At 47.0% G+C, this 23977-nt stretch overlaps 4 protein-coding genes across 4 annotated transcripts; 2 read left to right on the top strand and 2 right to left on the bottom strand.

Moving 5' to 3' along the window:
* Positions 1-2569: 2569 nt before the first annotated feature.
* On the top strand, positions 2570-4608 carry LOC120646747. The gene is made up of 2 exons (XM_039923199.1): positions 2570-3249; positions 4030-4608. The coding sequence occupies exons 1-2, from the start codon at positions 2661-2663 to the stop codon at positions 4224-4226; spliced, it is 786 nt and encodes a 261-aa protein (XP_039779133.1). The 5' UTR covers positions 2570-2660; the 3' UTR covers positions 4227-4608.
* Positions 4609-4872: 264 nt separating this feature from the next.
* On the top strand, positions 4873-7052 carry LOC120646745. Its single transcript, XM_039923197.1, has 5 exons — positions 4873-6025; positions 6097-6158; positions 6235-6365; positions 6442-6538; positions 6633-7052. The coding sequence occupies exons 1-5, from the start codon at positions 5449-5451 to the stop codon at positions 6741-6743; spliced, it is 978 nt and encodes a 325-aa protein (XP_039779131.1). The 5' UTR covers positions 4873-5448; the 3' UTR covers positions 6744-7052.
* Positions 7053-7721: 669 nt separating this feature from the next.
* On the bottom strand, positions 7722-14545 carry LOC120646741. The gene is made up of 8 exons (XM_039923191.1): positions 14129-14545; positions 12494-12835; positions 11990-12246; positions 11455-11596; positions 10974-11345; positions 10729-10860; positions 9986-10114; positions 7722-9903 (listed from the first exon to the last, which is right to left on the bottom strand). The coding sequence occupies exons 1-8, from the start codon at positions 14207-14209 to the stop codon at positions 7843-7845; spliced, it is 3516 nt and encodes a 1171-aa protein (XP_039779125.1). The 5' UTR covers positions 14210-14545; the 3' UTR covers positions 7722-7842.
* Positions 14546-18702: 4157 nt separating this feature from the next.
* On the bottom strand, positions 18703-23751 carry LOC120646743 (metal tolerance protein 4-like). The gene is made up of 7 exons (XM_039923194.1): positions 23345-23751; positions 21046-21218; positions 20765-20963; positions 20472-20650; positions 20218-20368; positions 19743-19876; positions 18703-19306 (listed from the first exon to the last, which is right to left on the bottom strand). The coding sequence occupies exons 1-7, from the start codon at positions 23535-23537 to the stop codon at positions 19127-19129; spliced, it is 1209 nt and encodes a 402-aa protein (XP_039779128.1). The 5' UTR covers positions 23538-23751; the 3' UTR covers positions 18703-19126.
* Between the last annotated feature and the right edge of the window lie 226 nt (positions 23752-23977).

Here is a 23977-nt window from a genome sequence, read left to right as displayed (position 1 = left end):
GTGTGTTCTTGCGTTCTTGCCCGAAGCTAGATCGGCCTAATAGCTTAACACTTCCCCGAGTACTCCGCCTCGGAGAAAAGACGGGTGCGTTCCGCCACCCGACTGTGGGTACCCCAAAAGCCCGCGACATATGTAGAGAGAGAGTCAGAGTCCCGGAGAGAGAAGCGTTTCTCAATGAGATTCCTACCAGAATCCGTTTTTCAAGAAACATAATCCGCACCAAACACGGCTCTAGTTTCCTTGCAAGTCTAGTCGATCCGATCCCTATCAAATTAAGATCGCAACAACAAGCGCATGTAGCGATTGTTTGATTTGATTTGATAATGCCGCCGCAACAATCTGCAGTCGCTACTTCTTGGTCCGACCTCCTGCCGGAGCTCCTTGGCCGGATCGCCGCCTGCTGCCCTAACCCTGCCGACCGCGCTCGCTTCCGCTCCGTCTGCCGTTCATGGCACGCCGCCGTGCGTCACCACTGTCCCCAGACGCCGCCGCAACCCTGGGTCGTCCTCCCCGACGGCTCCTTCCTCATGCTCTCCGACGGTGACCGCCACCTACCGTCAGCTATCCTACCCGGCTACGGCGGCGGTTATTACTTGAAGCCGTCCGACGGTGGCACGCACCGCCTCGTTCTTCCCAGGAGCACCACCTGCGTCGGCTCCACCGACGACTGGCTCGCCCTCTGCCGCAGCACGCCGTCGTCGGGCGACACGTTCCTGCTGCACAATCCTTTCTCCAACACGACCGTGCCGCTCCCGGGCGTGGACGCCATCCGCGCCAGGACCCCTCCGCGCGAATGGTTCCGGGTTGTCAAGGTGCTCATGCGCTCCGGCGCCGACGACATGGTCGCCGTCATGACCATGAGCCGCAGCTACCCATTTGTCCTAAGCCTGCCGGGGAAAGGCGCGTGGGTGCCCGACCCGCACGCTCCCCACCTTCATGCACATCATCAACGTCGCGTTCCTGGGAGACAAGCTGTACGGGATCACCAAGACCGAGGACCTCTTCTCCTTCGATCTCTCATTGATGCACAGCGATGATGGCGAGGTCGCCCCTGCTATTACTCATTGCGAACGTGTCATTCGGCACCCGTTGGACCACTACGCCGTACCATGGAGCGACGTCGAGGACGAGGAGGACGACAGTACTGACGATGAGCTTGATGATCTGCCTCTTCTTAGCGGAGAGGATGAAGACAATTCCGATAATCTGCCTCTTAGCGGAGAGGATGAAGAAGACAATTCCGAGGAGGAGGAGGAAGACAGCTGCTTCGAGGACGACGCCGAGAACCTGCAAGTTCCTAGCAGGGTCGACTGTTGGATCGATGAAGCCAAGGATTGCATGGTCATCACCATCCGGTACCTCGTCGTCGTTAATGAGTCGTGTGGGAAGTTGATCATGGTGAGGCGGGAGCTGCAAATCCCAGATGCTCGCCCCAGGTACACACGCAAAGTGGAGGTTTTTAAGGCGGATACCGAGGCAGGCGCGTGGGTGCCGGTGCCCGGTGAGCTCGGACTCGGCAGCGGCGGCCAAGCACTTTTCGTCAGCAAACGTTTCAGGAAGTGCGTTTCCACTTCAGCGTATGGCAAAGAGGCAGAGCTGGATGTCGATTCCATCTACTTCATGGATACAGGGGATGTCTTCCACATGAGATCTGCAACCATTAGCCCGGCGCGATGGTGTTTGAACATGTGGGACGACCCAACCTGGGTGTTCCCTCCCGTCTTCGTCGCTTAATAATCATGCATGCACGCCACTTGCACGGCACTCGCTTGATAATCTTTGCCGCTTAATTTTTACAGAATGGAAAACTGAGCTATGAAAATACTGAAAGGATCATATTTGTCCGGTTTCGGTAATTGTATAGCTTCTATTATCCGATTTTGTAGTTAAATATTAAAAAATCAGACTTTTGTGATGCTTCGAACGAGTAAGCTTGGCTTGTCACACTCACACCTCCATCGATCTAAGCATATAGAGTTTGTATCATTATTCGAGGACGGCGAAGCACGGTGGTGAGTGGAGAACTGGGAGTAGAGATTTTCAAGTCAACGGGCTCCATTTTGGCCGCCTCGTGGGGCACCCATGCACCACCGGTGAAAGCATTAGCGAAGCTAGAGTAAAAAATGGAGGAAGATGCTACAAGACTATTGTTGGACGGCCAATCCTGTGGGGGTGCAGAATATTAGGTCGAGGACGGTGTTTATAAAACTAAAATCTTATTTTTCATTTTTTTAGGGGTGCAACTGCACCCAGTAAATTGTACTGGGCTTCGCCCCTGGGTGAAAGGGAGGTTATGGTTAAGGGGTCAAGATGCATGTGCCCGGTTTCAGGAGTTTAGGGAGCCCGATTGGACAGTTTCGTAGTCCCGGTTTCAGGAGTTTAGGGAGCCCGATTGGACAGTTTCGTAGTTTGAGGAGGAAAAACGAATTTTGCTGAGGGAGGAAAAAAAAAGACTTTTTCTTTGCTTGCTAGCGTGCAGCCCCATGTGTGTTTGCGGCCCATGTAGGTGAGCCCATGCTCCAGCCCACAAAATTGACGTGCACGGCACAGGGCCCAGGCACTCTCTCCCCCCCGACTCACCCCGCGTCTCCAACGTTGCCACGGGCGCCTTCCAGTTCCGACTCCTATCCTCCGGCCGCCACCGCACCACCCGGCCCCCCATGGCCGCCGCCTCCACCTCCACCTCCCTTTCCCTTGGCTTCCCCTCTCTCCTCCGCCCAACTCCCAGAACCCTACCCCAGACCCAGTCGCAACCACCGAACCCCAACAACCCCCCTAAACCCCTCCGCCTCGGCCTAACCCTCGCGCCGCCGGCCGCGGCGCCTCGCCCCGCCGCGGTGCCCGACGGCGTCGCCATCGCCGACGTCGTGGAGAGGGACTGGTCCTTCCTCGAGCCCGCGGGGGCGGGCGTCCAGCGCGCGCTCGCCGCGGGGGCGCTGTCGCCGTCCTCGCGGGTGCTGGCCGTCACGCCCACGGCGTCCTTCGTGGGCGCGGTGCTCGCGTCCTCGCCCTGCGGGCTCCTGGTGGCCGTGCACGAGTCGCTGTACGTGCTGGCGGGGGTCAAGGAGGCGCACGACGAGGTGAGGTGCTTCCACCTCGAGGGCGGGGGCGGGGGCAGGGGCGGCGGCGTGGTGGAGGCCGTCCCGGAGAGGTTCGACGGCTTCGACGCCGTGTTCGTGTGCTACTTCCCTGGGATGGGGGTCTCCGCCGCGGCGCTGCTCAAGTCTCTGGCCAAGAGGTGCTCCAAAGGTGAGGCCCGTTGAAATGGCACCTTATCCTTGCTTACCTGCGTCGTTTCTGTGGCCTGAGCCTGAGTTGGTTACAACGATAAAAAGGCTTATTAGACTGTGCATTTCGTTTTCTTAACTATATACGTTGACTCTTCAAATAATCTGGATGGTTAATTTCGTGTGTTGGTTTAATTTAACTGGGATGGGAGTGAGTCAATTCGTGGGTCAGATGTATGACTCTGGCAGTGCAGAGTGCAGACTAATATACAAGTGTGTTCTGCATATGGTCTGTTTCTTTGTGTCACTAGGCTACTTTTAGAACTGAGTTATGGCTGCCAGTTAGCATCGTGGTTTTCACTCCTAAAAGCACTTAGTCTTGGTTTTCCAACAGCGACTACAATTTCTGTTTTAGGCAAATTGATGTATGTAGGTGCCTTACAACTATCAACACTGTCAAATAAGCTGATGAAAATACAAGGCATGTAACTGGTTCTGGGCATACTTAATCATGATACAGGTCGGAGCTACATGTAGTTGTTGGGATCAGTTGATTCCAATGAATTTCGCTAATTCTACTGTAGTTCCACTAGTAAAATCAAAATCTCATTCAAAAACATATAAGATTGCATCACGTTTAGAAGAGAGGCTCCAAGGACCCTGATGAAACAAAATTTCTAACTTCGTCCCTGTCATGATACCTGCGGTTTTTCTGTGTGAGTGCATCATATCATTGTTTCAGTTTGCATAATTTTTCTGTTCAGTTTGAGAGCTTGAAAAACGTTTTTCTTCGTTTTCCTAGGTGCAAGAGTTGTCATGTTCTTGGATCAAGACAGGCAGAATTTTGAACAACACCGGAGAGAGCATCCTGATGTCGCAACATCTGATTTGCCCAGTAAATCCTCACTAGAGAAGGCTGCATCTGGGAACAAGTATGAAATAACAGAGTTTGTGGATGATCCTACCTTGTACCTAGCTGTTTTGCAATTTCAAGGATGAGAATTTTCGATATTTGTAAAGCAAATCGTGATTGCTTGTGATGGCTAGTTCGAGTATGGCTTATGTAGTTGTATCTCTTTGGCCAGCTTGTGTCTATAATGCTCTGTTCACTTTGTTTGAGATCAAATGAATCACCATTCACCAGGGCAAATCTTGAGCATATAATGCTCTGTTCATATAATAGTTGATAGGTTTCTTCAAAAAAACATATAATAGTTGATATTCTTAAAGCCTGGATATTGATCCAAGCGTTTTTGCGCTCGAGCACGTACAATGGGGGTACTTAGTGCGGGTGCATAGCAAAATAAGTTTTTTCCTTTTCTTTTCTTGCTATGTTATCATCAGGTGTAACAAGATATTTAAGTTTGTTCTTAGTGCTTAAGGTGTGCTTGAGGTTGACCGACTGTGTAACAATATGGACTGTAGCCAATTATGAATTAATTAGTCTTATTAGATTCATCATGCAAAGTTATATCCATATGTGAAAAGATTTTGCAAATAAATTTCGTTAGTACTCTATACATTCAAAATTCTCTTACAGCACTTGGTTGAGTCATCGGAAGACAAGAGGCCTGACGTGGGTCTCCTATACCAGGCAGGCTACACATCAGCAAATAGTATATAGCCCCGCGGGCCTGCCTGCGAACCCTGATCCCCAAATCCCAGAGCTCGCCGACGCCATGTTCCCGTTTTCCCAAGATGGATCGTTCCTCTTCACCGGCTCCTTGAAGCCCCCCGTCCTACTACAACCCGCTGCCGCTGCCGCCACCTCCTCCGGGTCTCTCGCCTGCTGGGCCATCCTCGACGCGGCAGCCTACATCGCCGACCGCAAGAACGGCACGTACGCCGAGACGACCACGCGCACGGGGCAGGTCCTGGGCGTCTCCTTCTGGCTCGCCGACCCGCCGGCCGTCTCCCACCTGTGCGTCCACTGCCCGGGCATGAACGTGGCCAAATTCCTCGATGAGCCTCTCGTCGTCTGCTCCGGCAAGGACGTCGCCGTCATCCGCGTCGCCTACGCCTTCGGCGCCAGGCCCATCGAGAGCACGGACGATTGGGGGATCACCGACCTCGACTACCTCGTCTACAGAGCCGGCCTCGCCACCAGAACCCGTCGCTCGAGCTGCTCCCAAACCCAAAGCCGCTCTTCTTCGAATCCAAAGAGCGTGACGGAGAACGGGCTCTGCGTTACATTCAGTTCCCCAACCCGTTGGATGGTAACATGGGCAAGCGTCTCAGAAGTTGTCCACGGGCAGTTCGGGATGTCACCTTCACCAATGGCTTCATCAGGCTAATCGAGATAGAAGAACTGACCATACTACCGGTTGCTCCTGATAACATGCCATCCAATGACCCAAGGAACAGAGTAGCTGCTGCTGCTTCCTTGGAGCTGGAGAACACTACGGCCACCTGCACCACGGAGTCCTACGCACGGGACGGCTGGGCTGCCGTCACATGGACTCGAAAGGCTGCCTCGGATGATCGTTGGAGCAGGGGCTGCGAGGCCTATGTTAATGGAAGCTCTATCTCGCCGGCGTTGAGGCACAGCCACCCAGGTTTAGCATTGGAAGACCTGGTAGTCGTCTACCCTATGTGGAGTGCGCATGGTGAGGATGGTTTTTATCTGATTGGCAAGGAAGATTTGAAGAACAAAAATGCATGGTCGATCTCAGTCAACATGAGAGATAACACGTTGGATGGGGCGGCCTCCTCCGAAGGAAGAGATTTTTTCTTCGTGCGAGCGTATCAGCCCTTTGCCCTATCCAACTACCTAGATTTGACTCCAGATAACTGCAAAGGTACCGCGCTTTTAAATTCTGGTTTTTAAATGGAACCATTGTGAACTTATGGCTATCTATGTGCACTGTAGTTGCAGATGGTTCCCAGATCCAAGAGAGGGAGGACTCCATGAATGACCCAAACAACACTCTGGTGGGCAACACTTTTTCTAGTTGGGGGTTCTGTAAGGAGTTGCCGCACCTCAATTTCCACCGTTTTGTTGTGACAGGTCCTTGTGGAGGGGTTAGATCCCTTGGTTCCTGCGAACCGGCTGAAGGGCATCCTTGGAATGTTTGGAGAACTTTGTTATGTGAAGTTTCATTTGAAAGAGGGATACGGTCTAGTCCAATTTGCCCAAAGGTTTGTGTGTTTTGAAATCCACCACCTGGTACTTGAGTTTTGTTGTCTTCGTTTTCATAGTATCACTCTGCTTCAGATCTTGTGCTGAGGAAGCCATCAGGACTCTAAACGGAGTTCAGACTGGTAGGAAGGGTCTCAGTCTTTCATGGAGCAGTAGCAAACTGAACAAAGATGTAAGTCATACACCATATTATTCTTTCTGTATTTCTTGTGGTGGTATCTTTATTTTTCCTCAAACCATCAGTTCAACTAAATTCTTCTTTGCAGCCACCCAAGCGGAGGTTAAGTGAGCGTAATAGCACCAACCACCATCCATATCAACGCCTCCACGGAATTCACAGTTACAAGAAGATTGCAGCACGAGGAAATAATGATTAATGAATATACAGCGCCAACCCATTGCGGCGACCTGAATTTGTGTTGGCCGCAGCGCCTCTACCTGCTGAGTGGCACTAATCTACTTAACTTTTGATGAACTGATGCTAAAAAAATTCAGTGACATGCGAGCCCAACATGTTTCTTTTGTTTACGCGGTAGCACTGGATAGTTCTATCTAGTAGCACTGTTGTGTGCTTGTATCATCTTATTTTTTACTGTTCTAATCTACCGTGCTGGCCTCTGCTCTTATTGACAAATCAGGTATATGTGTTTGTGGCAGACTTGCTTGAATGCAGAAATATTTTGGCCTTTCTTAACTTCCGGGGATATTTCATATGCGTGGTGGGTCTCGTGAACGTGAATGGATTAAGGATGGACGCCTGCTCCGTCCAAACTCAAAGAGAACAGTAATGTTTAGGCGTCTCTGGAATGCAAACCCAACCGCCAATAATTGTAGCAGTTTGGTTTTCTCGAAGTTTATTCAAACCAAACCCGGCTCTTGAATGATGATGCATCTAGGATGAACGCTGACCTGCTAACACGTTATCAATAATATATTAGAATGGCGAAAGGGGCTGCAGCCTAGTGGTTACAAGAGCCTCGGTAACACCTTAGGTCCTAGGTTCAACTCCCTATGGAAGCGAATATGGATTTAACTGTGTTGTACATTAAGTGGTAGGCGATAATCCCATCGACAGCAAGATGTCTATGGTGACTTCGTCAATCTGGAGGATTTGCCAACTCAGTCTTTGAAAATGCTCATAGGTGCATAGAGGTGTGAGTGTGTGTGCGTTTGTGTAATCCAAAAAAAAAAATGGAATGGAATGGTTCCACCCTACCCCATCCCACCAACCAAACATAAGAGCCAATCATAACCAAGCAATACAAGGCATTACATATTGGAATTCAAGAGGCAGATAGATCGCCCCCTTCGCTAGCTTTTCATACACACAAGGAGAACAAACCAACATGCAGACAGAAACAAGAAAATTCTGAACATCCTTTATTTCATTCGGATAATACACATCATTAACGAAATGCAGTGAGAGCCATAGTAGCAGAAACGGAGGAGAGCACGTCTGTCACAGTTTTTCTTTATCTACATAAACGAAAATATACCATTATCTTTCGAGAACAGATTATACTCCTTCACATCTGCCTGCTCCCTCGAGCAAAGCTGACCTTGAACCTGAACCAATGGCGTCCTTGCAGCCAACTCTCTGTTCTTATCATCTTCAGATGACGGTGTTACAGGCGAAGCTATTGGCAGGTTAAACTGGAACAGAGAGAAGGACGCATCTGCATCCTGTGATTTGTTCTTGTCTTCCGGGAGGTCCTTTAGGCCTGAGTTGATCTTGTCTTCTGGGAGATCCTTGCCTGATGGCGTCATCAACTTTGAAGGGTATCTCTCTAGATTCATGTCTCTATAAGCATGACCAGCAATATGCTGAGGTCCATTTTGAAAAGGCAGTGATGGAGGTATGGCTCTGAAGCTGGCTGCAGCCTTGTGGATAGGCTCTGGAGGCATATGACTAAAGGCAGGTGCCAGGTAAGGATTTACACTGTTATACTGGACTGGATAATCAACAAAATGGTTCCCAGGTGCTCTGAAAAAGAGCGGACTAGGATATAAGTGGGTAGTCCGGCCATAATGGAAGCTTCCATTTGTTTGAGCAGCCAAAGAACAGTTGTGAAGCCCCACTGTTGCCGGCGAATATGGAGGTGCATGCAAGCTTTGGTGATGCAGTACCTGATCCTGGAGAGGCGATTTGTTGAATCCAAATCTGTCATTGTGAGCGAGGCGTGTTGCTTTCGGTTGGTATTCTCTGAAACCGTTTCCTGCACATGCCTCAAACAATGAACGTGATGTAGTTCTTGACGATGGAGTGCCTACAGTGCTCTTTGTTCTGTCTGGGGATTCCTCTGATTCAGATGAAGACGATTCCGGATTCTGAGCACTCGAAGAGGTCATGCTGCTGGAGCTGCTATCCCTATCTCCCTCGCTCAGACATGAAGAGGAGCTGTCAGAACCAGCAGAGTTCGTCATCAGCTCTTCATCATGCCTTGAACCTTCATCATTTCCAGGGTAATAGTTTCGTTTATTCAACGTAAGAGTACCATCACAAGTGGCAGCTTGACTTCTCTCAGTGATTGCACACGGCTGATCTGATTTACAAACATCGCTGGAACTTCCAGAAGCCAGAGGCTGTGATTCACATCCTACACCAAGCTTTTGACATCCACTGGTATCACAACCCACCAGTTTTAGTGGATCGATACTGTCAACATGATCCGTGTTTTCTAAATTAGTCTTCTTTCGAGCATCCATTGGCTCCCATACTTGCTTTGGAATAGCATTTTTCTGTGTACTGCCAATACGGGTTCCTTTCGAGACTACAAAGCTGTCCAACGGATAGCATCTGCGGTACTGGGCCCTAGGCTTCTCAACTCCCGATTTCCTTGCCATCTTCATCTCCCTACCAGATCTTGCTGTAGACAAAAAACAACTATCCACAACCCTGTAGTCTTCCTGATGGCCACAGCTGCAAGAATTGTATGCATGCCTATCTCTTGTTCTATTATTTATAGTGGATGCTGCGTTGCAGCTTCTATCACCACTTCTTGTTCTTTGCCTCGGCTGCCACTGTAAATCACCAATCCTTCCAGCTTCATCTTGGCAGTCATCATACCAACAGGCCTGATCTTGAGGAAAATCCTCTCTCAATCTTGGATTTCGTTTTGAATATTTGGATTGCTCTGAGGTGCAAAGGTCACTGCAATCCATTGGACCAAACTCTGCCGCTGCATTGCAGTGTAAGTTGTTTTCTCCATTAATTTCCATACACGAAGACTGATCTATACTGCTGTCAGGAGAGCACAGATCCAAAACTTCAGCATTATCTTCGTCTTCAGTAGCTGAATCTCTTGAGTCAAGAGTATTAGCCAAATCATCATTGGTAGATGTCGAGGAGTTGCTTAGAGCTGAAGATGAAATATCATCATCTGGTGACTTTGGTTCGACTAGTCTTTTCCCTTTATTTTCCTTTTCTTTCAGCCTTTCTTTTCTCCTGAGCTTCTTTTCTCTCTCTCTTGTTCTCCTCTTCATCCTGCGTTCTTGTTCTTCACGCTTCTCTTTCTCCTCTTCCTCAAGAAGTTTGTTCTGCAATAAGAGCACCCACAGTTGATGTTCACATATATTATCTAGTCAAACTTTTCTATATTTTATCTAGAGGTATAATTACCTGTTTTTCCAAAGTAACAATTTCTTTGCATGCTATATGAACTCGCTCTTCCAAAAGTTTTAGTGCAAGCGACACAAAAACACTATGTGCATTCTGCTGCGCTGTACCTTCTCTGAAGGCCTTCTCAACCTGCAACAAAATCAATAATAATACTTAATACGTGGAAAAATTGGAGTATAAATGCTCGAAATTTCTAAGAAACGTGAACAGATCCTTATTAAATGATGTTGACTACAGTACATACTTATAGCATTACCAGAAGAAAGAAAAGGCCATGTTTGAACGCCAAACAATGCAGAAATTATAGATAAGTAAAGTGGCAATCAATCGTACTGTAAGATGATTAGATAAAAATATCAAAGAAACAACCCAGGGTAATAATCACAAAGAAAATCTTCCATTGGTGAACCTGGTAAAGAAAGGGATGCCAGAAAGAATGTGTTATTTGACAGAAAAATAATTAATGTGTTTAAACATCACTAAATACGATGGGATACACAAGATAGAAGTCTTCATGCAGGAAGCACAGAAACTAAGTTAGAATACTTTTTTGGCAGTCACATTCAGAGGATAATATATATTAATGAACAGGTTCAACAGGAGGCTGTGAGCTTGAATATACAACTAAGCCATCTTAATTGTGAGCTGAGGTTCATGACTTAAAAAACGAAGTCATTTTCCTTTGTTCGTAGTTGGATCATTACATCAAGTACAACTATTCTAGTGACTTTTTTGGTCAATACCTGTTCTTTAAATATCACAGCAGCAGCATCCAAAAGAAACTCTCTTGCCAGTTCAGGGCTCTTGGCATGCTTCTGTGGATGGGAGCCATCACCATCAAAATCATTTCCATCCCTATCCATGGCATCATCTTCCTGTCCATTTTTTCATCAATCAGAAAAAAAATCTTTTAACACCAATAATGAACGCCATATTTATGTCTATCTGAGTTAAAGATATAAACCACCATAAAGGGCAAGTGACGTACATCCTCTTCCTCGGCCTCTTCAGCATGCTCAAAGAAATTTCTAATACTTTCACCCTTTGTCATTGTAACAAAGCCATCACCCACCAGAAGCCTGTGGTGCACACATGATTGACCCTTCAATGCATGTGCTTTTACACACAGCTCTGTGTAGTCGCCATCAAGCCTCCAAGCTCGTAGAGTTATGAAGTAGTCCTCAAACTGATCAAGATTAATTCCATTTCTGTGGACTTGTGCATTCATCCCAACATCTTCAAAGCCAAGAATATCAGATTCTCCTTCATCTGTCCCAATGGCCCACTCAAAGTGATCATAAGAGCCATCTGGCTCTGATAAGCACTGGCGCCAATCGACTATGACTGCATCCTCAAATACCTGAAAATCGGAGAGGTCAGATTTGACTCTCCTAGGAAATGTACTTCAGGAACCAAGGACCCAAATTGAAATTATGGTGGTGAAGTGGGTTTTGGGAAAGCACCCTGACCTCACATCGAAAAGCAGTATCTGTAACACAGAACCAACTGGTGCAGCAAGGTTCCCTTCGCATGCGCTTCAATTCCTTCAGCTCCTTGAATTCACGGATAACATTCCTTCGGCACTCTCGGCAAAATCTCTTGCTATCAAACCTATTCACAAATTTCCTCCAAACTGTTAACAAAACTTAACATGATCTATTGGCTGTTGCTAGAGAAATCTCAGCAGATGGCAGACTAGTAGAAAAAAGTTACTCCAACGTCCAACAGAACAAAGATAGAACCAATCAGTAATATTGTAAAACCATCAGGCTCTTACCCTATATGTAATAACAGATACTATTGTTCATGCTTTAGTAAAGATTATCCAAGGATTCATATTTCAACTTCCCATCAATCTCCAGTGCGATCCAGAGAAGCTTGGGAGTACTAGTAAGATTCCTTCTATAGAAATCTTTCATTTGGCAGGCACAAGCCTTCAGCTTGTTATAAACTCACTAGTCGACTTAATTCGTTTTTGTTCATAATTCGAATGCCTATGCTCACCTGTACATAAGTTTTTCAATGAAATCTTCCTCCTTCATCCGAAGAAGAGATGATCTAGTTTCTTCACCTAGTGCTGACCAGAAATCCACCAGTGTATCACATGAAAGGTGGGCAGTGTGCAGAGCACACATTTCTCTTGTTCCATGCCCCCTATAATTAGCCATCCCTTGGCTAATCCATCCTCTGCCACCAGCACCACAGGCATCAGGATAAAGCATTTCCCGTTCCCTTTCTCTTGCTCGTGCATTGTCAAATACCTGGTTAAATTCAAATGTCAAATACATTAGGCTACTAGAGGGTAGACCAAACCTATCCTGATCTAGAACTTAAACTTCAGAGTAAACACCATGATCATGATTTACTAATTACTTCACAAGTTCACATAAAGTAACAAAAAGGGTCAATGCACAAAACTTAAAAAATATGTATCAATTATATCGTCACTGAAAAGAGCACAAATAGAAAATAAGAAGCCTGGTTTCATGCAGTATTATTCAGACTTACATTCTGAAGCACCCGTAGTGACTTCGCTTTTATAAAGCAGTCAAGAAGTGTAAGGACACCATCCTTTGTGGTTGAAAGACCTCCCCAAGGATGAACTGATGGGTCCTGAGCCCCGTCTTGTTCCCCTTGTGTAATCCTTGACTCAGTTGATGTCCTGAGTAGACCAATATCTGAAGCTTCTTGCTGCAGTGACTTCCCATAGATAACTATTTGTGTGAAACTTTCCAGAAGTAGTCCATTGCACCGTGAGCAGTAGAAATTCTTGCGTGCTTGTTCAATGAGAGTTTGCTTATCCAATTTGAGGAGCTCCTGCCGTGCTTGAGGAGGCAAGTCATTCCAGAACTGGAAAAAAAGATCAATTCACAGCCTAAAGCAATCAGCTACCTTTTTTGGCAATAAAGCTATCAGGTACATTTCCCTAACTTCAATTGCCAAGATAAAGCATAAGACTACTCAAATAGGCATTCAGGTTTCTTTCCAATTCAGATTTTAAAGTTACTGGAGAATAATGTCCAGTAGAATGTGGTCAATAAAAGAAACACACTGACACGCAGCTTACTACAGAATAAAGATCACTCAATTGTCAATGCTAATCAAGAAAAATACAATATAACATTTACATGCTCAAATCAAGGTGATTGTGCAGCAAGGCAGTTGTAAGGCAGATGCAAGTTCACCAAAAACAACATGGCACAAACCTGGAAGACTACGGAACATGTGACAATGCTAAAATGGAATAAAAGAAAGCAAGTTTCATTATTTGACTACAGTACCAGCTATATCCAATCTGATTTGAATTGCAGCAAAACCTGCTACAATGGAAGAAAACAATACAAGGGCTAAGATTTAAAAAGCAAAGTCTTGATGATTTTTGTTGAAATGACACAGATTCGTCACAACCTGAAGATTTCGTTTCATAGCTATTTGATGAAATTTTTTGAATCATGCACTCCTCTTTGACGCTACAGTTTGCTTTTTCTAATTCTCAGCACCCATTTGTATTTTATCTCACCAGCATTTTACATATTAGGTATCATTGACGGCAGAGCTTTACAGGCCACTCAAATTAAACATCAGGACGGACCTAAAACCAGTAGGCTAACTTTCTCATCAAATCTCAAATCAAGTGCCTCAATCTTTCGAAACGAGCAGTCACTAAATCAAAACAGCACAGAGCAGAATGAGAATCCCAGCTAACATAGTAGCATTTTCCCCTCACGTTCAGGTACGAAACCAAAAGTGCAGCTATACCGTTCAATCACCATCTAGCAATGCACTACATCATTAATGCAAAGACAGTACAAATGAACTGTCAAAAAAGTCAATAAGACATATGCTTATCTGAGAAGTAGCAAACGTAACCCGACTGGACTCCACCACCGGAATTTACCGTAAAAATGAACCCTCGAGATCATTAAAAAAAACAGCAAGCAATTCCCTTAATCGCGTCCCTAAAACACCATCCCCGTGCAGTTTTTGGCGAGCAGAAAGCAGCCAATCAAGGCAGACGGAAGCAGGGCACCCAGCTCCGTCCCAGAAACTACGCGGCGGACACGAGCACCGACCAACCCCCGATTCCCCCGTCACCCGGATCGAACCCAGCCTACGACCGAAGCAGCGCGCACGCGACGGTACCTTCTGGAGGCGATCGAACGTGATCTCGTCCCGCCGCCGCGACCAGATCCCCGATCCCGATGCGGACGGCACCCCCGGCATGGCGTCGCCCCCCTTGCCGCCGTGTTCAACTCAGCAAGGTCCTCCCGCCTGCTCCGTGGCGCATCCAATTCCCGCCGCCGAAGACGACGACTCCGCCTGCGGCCCTCGGAGGATGCGGTGGCGGCGGGTACCCCCGAGCTGCGGCCCGGTCGGATCGACCGCGGCGGTGGCGCGGCGACAGCCGCAAGGGTTTCAGCGAGACCGGGAGGAGGCGGCGAGGCGAGGCGAGGCGAGGCGATGCGGAGTAAAAGGAGGGAGAGGGGGGAGGATGGCGAGGAGGGGGACAAGGATGAAATGGGGGGAGGGAACGCGACGACGCCGTACGCGTTTTTAACCGTCGCGGTTAGCGGGAGTTGAGGCGCCGGGGATTTTAACGGGGGCCTCCGTGGTAAATTTCGAGCTGCGGCGCACGGCGGGCGGCGTCGAAATTTACCTGCTGGACGTTTTTTTATGTCTACACCCCTGTATAAGGATGAATTTCTCTTGTGGTAGTTGAGGCAGACTGGCAGGGCTAGCCCCGCGTCTGAAGCCGAACTTTAGCGGGAAAATTTTACGCATGATAGCTTTGTACCGGAATAAAGTGCGCCTTGCAGCTTTACAAACTGTAGCCTTTGTCAACTGTTGCCGCCTTTGGTGAAGGAAAAAAGGCATGGGCGCATGGCACGATGACTTTCTGGATTAACAAAATACTGTTTATATGCTACTAGTCAGTACTGTTTATAATGTTTTGGATTTTTTAAAATGAGCTGTTTTTTAGTGAAACAGCAATGGCATGTCACCTGTATGAAAATGATAAGGGCAATTTGTTATGCTTAGCTTAGCATAAACCTATAATTCATTTTTGCTAAAAAGGAATGGAGGGCTAGCTAGACTGATGAGCAAAATATCTAGAGAATAAAATCCTTACTCGGAACGCACGTGAAAAGGACGTATATCGGCATAATACGATGGCGAGGTTCGCAGCATTAATAGTGGAGGACCAATAAAAGATCTGGATGCATAAAAGATTTGGATGCAAAGTGGTGATGGCGCCTATAGCCTAATACAATGGATGGCACCATAGATATTAATTTTGTGTCATGTAGGACATTTGCTGACATAGCAAACAATTAAGAAGAGATAGATGAATAGACTTCATGGAGATACTTGCTTAGAGATAATTGTCATTGTCATTGTTTGTGCAAATGGACTGGTGATTGCTAAGGGCCGTTTGGATCGTCTCATTTTGGAGGAATTGAAATCTACTTAATAAACTAGGCTATTTGGCTTAGAATTTAACATAGGGTAGAAGATATAAGTCTATATTAAATTCATAGGGTAGGAGATGAAAATTGATTCTATACACCACCAAACTTTGTTTATATTCCGTAACTTTTAGCACTTTCTCTGGCTCACTCCATAGTAGAAACATAGCACATAAGTATCTCTTTTCATATGGTTAACATTAGTATACAAATATATTCGTATATAATCATAATAGGTTAATAGATTTGTGTCTAAATTATGATTATTAGAATGAAATTCAATTCCAAGGTTCCAAACAGGGTCCAAGGGAAAAGACATCATGATACTATGCATTGTGAGAGTTTTATGATTTCCCCTTTTTGAAAAAAAAATCGACCTGACATGCATGACAGGAGATCAGCCAACTTGTGTACTAGCAATTAACAGCATGGACCTAGTATCAATGGGAATCGAGCACGTTTCCAGGTTGAAGCAGTTTGTTTATTTGCTATTTTATAAATCTGGTTGAGCTCTATGCATTTTGCAATAATGACAACCAGCTGTTCATAATCATACAAGTCTTGAAGTCCCAACCTAGCGCAACCTCTCATAGAATTAGTATTGATTGATTTCTGAGTTGTCAGCTGTATTCTTCTTTCACCATGACATGTAGGATCGCAAATCGAAAACACGCAAAAAAAAACACACGGATTTCCCCGCTCGTTTTTGGTGGATCCAGAGACTGGCGTGCGAGATTTGCTTCTTTTTTCCACGAGGAAGGAACTCTGCTTCTTTTTCCCTGTTTTTGGAGGCACTTATACGGAAAGAAAAGAAAAGAAAAGGTTAACAAGGACTAGCTAGCTAGTGAGAAAGGAGGACGGAAAGGCCGGCAGGACAGCCGCAGGCAAGCCCGCAACAGCAACGGCAAAGCAAAAGCACTGGCCGAGTGGGGCAAAAGGAAAGGTCAACCTTTCTGGAACGGGTGCTGGACTGCTCGCTGGTTCTACTACCTCGGAGTACGCGCCGGTAGCCCCTGTAGCGAGGACCACGCTGACACCCGGGGGCCCACCTGGCGGCGTCCGTGGTATCCTCCTCCCCGCGTGACCGCGCCACGTCCCTGGCATGACAGGACACGAGCTCCTTCTAGAATCTAGATCAGGATTCAGGGGCTTCGTTGGAAGCACAAGCGCCAGAAAGTGATAGCCAAATCAAATCCCGAATGGTTAACCGCGCGGTCATCTCGCCGCGCTCGGTTCGTAAACCAGGGACAGGGGAGAGCCGCCGCGATTTGGTGCGCGCGGCCTCGAGCCGACAGCGACGCCGGCGGGTTGCTGCTCGACGGCGAAAGCAGCCGGAGAGGGAGGATGGGGCCTACAGGCTCTAGCTTGGGTGGGAGAAACTCGGGGAGGGCGGAGGAGCCATGGTGTCGTCATCGTGGCGGGAGGCGGATACCGGGCGCTGCCGCCCGGGACCAGGGGGCGGGCCGGTGACGACATGGTTTCGGCAGCGGCAGCGCGACACACGGCACCGGCACGAGGCGATAGCTGTATTAGCTGGGGCGGATCAGATCGGCCGCGGGGTCACTGGCCACTGGGTCAGGAGAAATTTAGGATTTCTCCATTCTCGAAAGTGGGCTTCGCCAGTTTGTCATCAAATAATTAGGCTTCGTTGTTTTGCCATTATGAAACGAGATCACTCCGCTGCTTTACCTTTCCACCCCTTTTCAATTCATTTTTCATTTTCCTACCTTTTTCTTTGACCGCATGTTCCCAAACTACCCCTAGCCCCTCGATGGCCTTATCCTTCGTTTCTCCCACGAGCGAGAGCTCCCGACGCATCCAGTCCCCGATGCCGCCGGCCCCGAGGCCAACCTCGTTCGTCGCCATGGTCGACCCGGCGCCGCCTGCGGCCCGACCACCCGCAGCCGACCTGGCGCGCGCCTCGCCCCACCCGCGTCGTCGTCTCTTTCCCCGCGCATCGAGCAGGAGCCTATCGCTAGAGCTGGAGCTGGCCTGCGCACCTGACGGAGTGCCGGCAGCCATGCCCGCCATCTCTCACACCTTCGCCATCTCCCAGGCCGGCTGCGGCCTAGCCTCCGCCCGCACATGCCCCGCTTGCCGCCGGGCTCCCCACGCCAGAACCCACCCCCGCACCTCAGCCCGCGACGCGGAGCAGCCGCGCGAGGCGGAGGCGGGAGCGCGGGGGCCGGCGGCCCGCAGCTCCTCTCCTAGGGCGTTAGCACGTCGGCGGCTAGCACCATGTGCCTCCCAATTCGCGGCGCGTGGCGGCCATGGCGTGCAGGAGCCCCCGTGGGGAGGAACAGGTGGCGGCTATGGCGTGCAGGCGCCTGCGGGGATGAGTAGGCGGCGACCATGGTAGGCAGCCACCGGCGGCTACGGGAGCAGAAAGAGAGGGGGGCATGGGGCTCTCGTGACCTAGAAAGAAGAAGGGTGAATGTGGGAGGAGCAAAATAGTCATCTCATGTTGCAAATAGAAGAAGATAATGAAAAATGAATTGGAAAGGGGTGGAAAGTCAAAGCAGTAGAGTGACCTCGTTTTATAATGACAAAACAGCGAAGTCCAATTATTTAATGACAAATTGACGAAGTCCACTTCTGAGAATGACGAAATCTCAAATTTCTCTTGGGTCAGGGCAAGGGCTCACGGCTCGCGCCGTACCAGATCCCGACTCGTCGAGTAGGCACGCGGGCGGTGGTAGTAGTCGGGTGGTGGGTGCGGTCCGTCGCGTGTGGCCGACGAAGCAGCACATGTCGTACGGTACGATGTCGCTATGGGACCAAGGAAAATGGATACGGAGAGGGAGCCGGGTCTATTTTATAGCGCACATGCGGAGCCGGGCTCTGTGCTTGTCCTGACATGCGCTGCAGCATCTACTGTTTTTTTTTCTTCTCTTTATTACCGTGATGAAACACCGTGAGAAGTTCTTCTTCAAAAAAAAAAAACACACCGTGAGAAGCTGTAACAAGAAGTCGCGAGTCGCGAGTCGCGAGTCGCGAGTCACGAGAGAGTTGTTCACGTGTTTCAGCCTTTCAGGAGAGAATGCTGGCTCGTGTCTTGCTTCTTGCACATTTGCTGGATCCATTTCATCGAGATCGTCCTCTGCTTCTTCATGTTTATCGTTCGGCGTAAGAGGACTGCTTTGATTGACTGGGCCTGATGTTTTAGCAACAACAAGGCCTCCATCTGGGCTCAAAAGAGAAAACTACCTGTAACAGATGGGCCGGATGGTGGGCCAAAAAGAACAGATGTTAACGTGAAGGAAACTCAGTCTTGGGCTTTGAGCCACACAATATAGTTTCAGTATCCTTTCTCATACTCTCGGAACACTTTCAGACAAAAAATGAAATGAGATTTGCTTAAAGCAAAGGATCTGCCTCTTCCTCCCTAGTCCCTACCCTTGCCTACTCACCATGACACCATCGTGTAGCAGAACGCAGCCAATCACATGCCAACTGAAAAACGCCTAATTTCGATCAAAACACGACCGTGCAAGCACAGGGTTCCACACACTCGCGCCTGATCTGAACCTCACGGCCACAAAACTGGTTTAAACTTTAAACTCTTAGTTTTAGTCACACAGCACAGGCACCACCATTGCACCAAGCACCGTAGCAGATCCTGCACGACAGTCCAGTAGCCCAACGGCCACGAGGGAGTGGGATTCCATTCGGATCAAGGCTGGCTGCTGGGCAGCTTGCTCAGAATCGAGTGCTCCGGCTTGTGGTCGCACTCGAAATCCAGGTGAACGAATGCTCGCTCGACTTCAGGGAGCTCCTCGATCTTGATTTGGAGTGATTCTCCGATGGCGTGAGCCTCCTTAAGTGGCAAGTCCTCGGGGAGCTCGATGTCAACCTGTCAGAGTCCAGTGATCACATGAGATGAGCTTGTTACGATCTAACATTGAGGTCCGATTGCTGAAAGAACTATCCTACTCTGTTTTTTCAAAAGAACTATTCCAGTAAGCAAAAGCCATGCTAAACTACCATTCTAGACACTGCAGTGTCGCTGCAGGGATCAGGAGGAATTAAGCTACTTTACAAAACAATGGCGTTTCGTTGGAAGTGTATGAGGAGACAACTGAAACCTGCTAGTTACAGGCAACAATATTATCCTTTTAAACAACAAATCTAGCAGTTGCAATAACAACATTATCCAGCTCCAGCATCTAGGGATTCGAACAGAACATATATGACAACAGTCCCTTGGTTGGATTGGCTGACAACACGACTGATTCCCCTTAACAAAGGGCAGAAGGAGGAATAAGATGATAGAATAAACAGACACTAACCTCAACAAAGTAAAGCACCCCAAAGGTGTATGCCCGAACCGTATCGACACGCTTGATTTGAGGATGATGTCTGATAGCTAGATATGTCAACTTCTGAAGCATTTCTGGAGGAGCTGATTCACCTACAAGTGATACTGCACGAAGGATGGCAATAGATAATAGTAGTAAGACTGCTGTCTGTCAGTCCCAGCCAATTTGTACATGAAAGTAATATTAGTGCTATATGTGGCAACTGCTCCGGATGCATGACAGTGCAGGTGATTACAGAGGAAGCCTTTGATTCAAGTAACTTTTCGGTAACAGGTATCCACTGCAAAGTTCTAAATTCCCATTTCCAGTAGGCTAGTAAAAATAGTTGAGTGCTGATGTGGAACTTATTCCATGTTTCGAGGACCACGAGTATGAATGGATGGATACAAATGAGTGCAGGTGCTGTTGCCTAACCAAACGTTCAAACTGAAAAAGTAACACAAACCTGCATTTTCCCACACTGTTCCAGACCAGTTTGAAATTGTGTAGACTGCAAGGGCAATTGCACCAATTGGATCGATCCACCAGTAGAATCTATCGCCAAGGACAGCAGCAGCCAAACCGACGACATTTGTGACAACATCAAAATAGTGATCCTGTGGAAACAAATCCATAAAAAATATATGATAAATCATGTTCAACTGTTAATATAAGTAAAAAAAAATCAATCCAAGTTGACAAATGAAACTAGACACCAACCTTAGCATAAGCACGGACGATCTTGTTACCAGATGTTCGGCAATAGAGCCAAAGAGCTAGTTTCACCACTGTTGCAAAGATCATGATTGAATATAGCCACAATAGTTGTATTTGGTTCAGTTTATCTGGAGCTTCATTCACTATCAGCTTTTCAACAGCTTGAATAAATACTTGGAAGCCTGGATATGCAACTCAAATTAATGTATGGTATCTTGACAGGAAGATCACACTGAGTAAAATTCTAAGATGGCAGTACACATAAGCACCTCCATTTGGAGAAAAAGCAAGCATACCTAAAGTGGCCATGACAGCAGCAAAGATGATAATGCCTACAGGCTGTACCCTCAGTTTGCCAATGGGGTACTTGTAGACATTGATGCTCTTCATTGACAGATGTGTGAACCAAAGGATACCACCAGCCATGAGATCAAGCAGTGAATCCAGTGTTGAGGCAGCTATAGCAATTGATCCACTTCTAATTGTGGCGTATACCTGGAGAGAGAAAAAAAAATCGAGTAAGTCTAGTGATCCTTGAGGAGTTCATGCATAGGGAAAGGTGGGGCGAGAAACCAACCTTCAATACTAAGAGAATAATGTTTGCATAATTTGATATCTTCATGGCAAATTCACTCTGGTTTTGCTCCGCAAGCTCATCTTCCTCATTGATTTCATTGGATTCTTCTAGTGAGTCAACTTCCTCAAAGGACCTCAATGTGGCAAACTGTTTTTCATAGTACTCTCTCTCCCCTATATTAGCCCAAAACATGTTACTTTGTCAGATCCGATCATAGACAAGTAGCAGGTGATTTGTAGGGAAAAAAGTGCAATTGTTGATTGACGTTAAAATAAAACCAAACTAGGCGTATAGCCCGTGCATTTGCACGGCTAGTATTAAAAATTCAAAAATTTGCATGTCGTTGTATCCTTACTTAAAGGTTATTATACTATTTTTTTACCATACATCATCCTGTTTATTATCGTAAATTATGTCTTATTGTTGATTAAAACAATTCAATTATCATCTACCTATAATAACAATTTAATTTATTGAGTTTTAATAATATTATGCAGATAATTATTCTTATTTTCATTTTATTTTGATTGATTGTTGTTAGTTTTAGTTTTTATTAATAGTATATATTTGTAACTGATACATAGCTAAATGATATTTTATATTTAATTTTTCATAATGGCATTGGTGGCTGATTTTTAATTAGGCATAGGGATATTTTAGGATAATTTTTATCATAATGGCAGTGGTGGGTAATTTTTATTTTTCTATTTTTCTCCGATTAACGTGGAAATTTCTAGGCCTTGAGAGCGAACGTGGAGGCTCCGTTTGTTGGCCAAATAATAATTAATAGTATATATTTGTAACTGATACATAGCTAAATGGTATTTTATATTTAATTTTTCATAATGGCATTGGTGGGTGATTTTAAATTAGGCACTGGGTATTTTAGGCTAATTTTTATTGTAATGGCAGTGGTGGGTAATTTTTATTTTTATATTTTCCTCCGATTAACGTGGAAATTTCTAGACCTTGAGAGCGAACGTGGAGACTCCGTTTGTTGGCCAAATAATAAGATAATAGATTATGGAAAATTTTAACTTTGGTTTTTTAGGAAATAGCAGAAGCCCTACTGTTAAGACATAATACGAACATTGAAACCATATTTGAACAATACAAGGCTAGAAAGTTGTGGTGGAAATATATTGTACACAGTTGATTTTAGTGTATTACCAAGAAACAACAAGAAAGTCTTCAGACAGTCCATTTGCTAAATCGGAGAAAGGTTAAAATAAATAAATTTCCTCACTTGTTTAAAAAAAACATAGAGAGTAAGCAAAATGGTCATCCAAGGATCAAATGTAGCAAAATGGTCATCCAAAGATCAAAATGTAGGACCAACAAGAATCGCATGAACAGACTGTTTTTTTTTTATTGGAACCCGTTTTCTCCATGGTAGAGGAGTTCAACATTACCATGAAGAAAAGTCAAAATTTCCCATGCTCCCGCAGATTAAGGTATTCAGAAAACAGGGGGCATGGGCACTAGGCAGATCCAGAACATCATGACACAGATATTGCAATTTAAAACTAGCGGTTGATACGGCACAATATAGAGGTTCCCTCCGTTTGCCATCGCCTTTTGTCTCGATACATCTTAGATGGAAAGTAAAGAAAGATCAAAGCTGCACAGATGAGGGCGGACCAGAATAGAAAACGAATAAATGGAAAATATGTAGGCACAGCTAAAAAATCACAGCTCAGTTTGAGGCGACGATAGATGGCACTTCATTAAGCCCTGCTACTTGCTACGTGTGTTACTCCTTGTTTGTTATACCTATTTGCATGCCTGCAACATGCTATAGATCACAAGAAAGGAACGGCATTACCCAGAAGGGGATTTTGACCGAAACGAATCCCATAATATCGCAGTTTTGTACAGAGAATCAAACAAACCACCTAGGATCTAGGGCCATGAAAAGACAAAAAAACACGCACAAAAGGCATTTGGGAGTAGTATTTACTCAACCAAATATACAGAAGCAAGCACCGAGTGGTAGTTAAATCACTAGCTGTTCAATCATAAAAGTAGAAGAAATCCTAGGACCCAGAAAAAGCACGCGGAGGATCAATGATAGGAGGCTGAGCCATCCCCAAAAGAACAGAATTATCCACGACAACTCCAGAGTCTAGATCAAAAGCACATCAATCATATCACTAGGAGACTTGGTTAACAAAAAAGAGCCCCCATAAAATGCGAATTTTTCTGTATCACTGCACCCAGAAAAGGAAACGCTCGGAGAGATTCCATGGGCAGACCGAACCAAGGACAAAGAGAAGGGAAATGATCCGATAATGCAAACCTTCGAGGAGGCCCTTGGAGCGGGAGAAGTCGACGTGCGACGGGCGCTCGGGGTCGACGGCGTCGAGCACCTTCTTGGGCAGCCGCGAGACGAACTCCCCGCGCATCGACGCCACCGAGTTGCGCCGCCGCCCGGGCCCCGCCAGGAGCGGCGCCCGCGCGTCGTCGCCGCCCCCGCGCCCGTTCGCGTCCATACTACCTCTCCGCTCCGCTCTCCGGCCCGGCCTCCTCCGAAGCTAGCCGGCCCCTCGCGGATCGCCTCGCCTTACCGCCCCGCCGTCCGCCCGTCCGTGCCTCCCTCTGCGGTCTGCGCCTAGCCGCCTAGCGCGCGCGCGTGGAGGAGGTGGAATGGCAAGAACCGTGCCCGCGCGTTGTGCAGCGTGCTGCGGCCGCGCCTATTAAACGGGGGCCCTGCCGGCTCCTGCTCCTGCCGCGCTATGAACTGAAGGGAACGGAGGCGTAACGCAAACGGCCAAATGCGCTCGGATCCTGGGCTGTGCGATCGTTCGGTCAACGGTTCAGATCATATCACCGGAACCATTTGACAGAAACGGACTTTTCTTTTTCCTTTTTTCATTTTTTTTGGGTACGCGGTGGATGCTGGCAATGGCAATAGCATGACGTGGAGTGCTGA

The sequence above is a fragment of the Panicum virgatum genome, chromosome 9K, assembly GCF_016808335.1.
Source record: "Panicum virgatum strain AP13 chromosome 9K, P.virgatum_v5, whole genome shotgun sequence".
NCBI classification, from domain to species: Eukaryota; Viridiplantae; Streptophyta; class Magnoliopsida; order Poales; family Poaceae; genus Panicum; species Panicum virgatum.
This window is presented reverse-complemented; position numbering and strand designations above follow the sequence as displayed.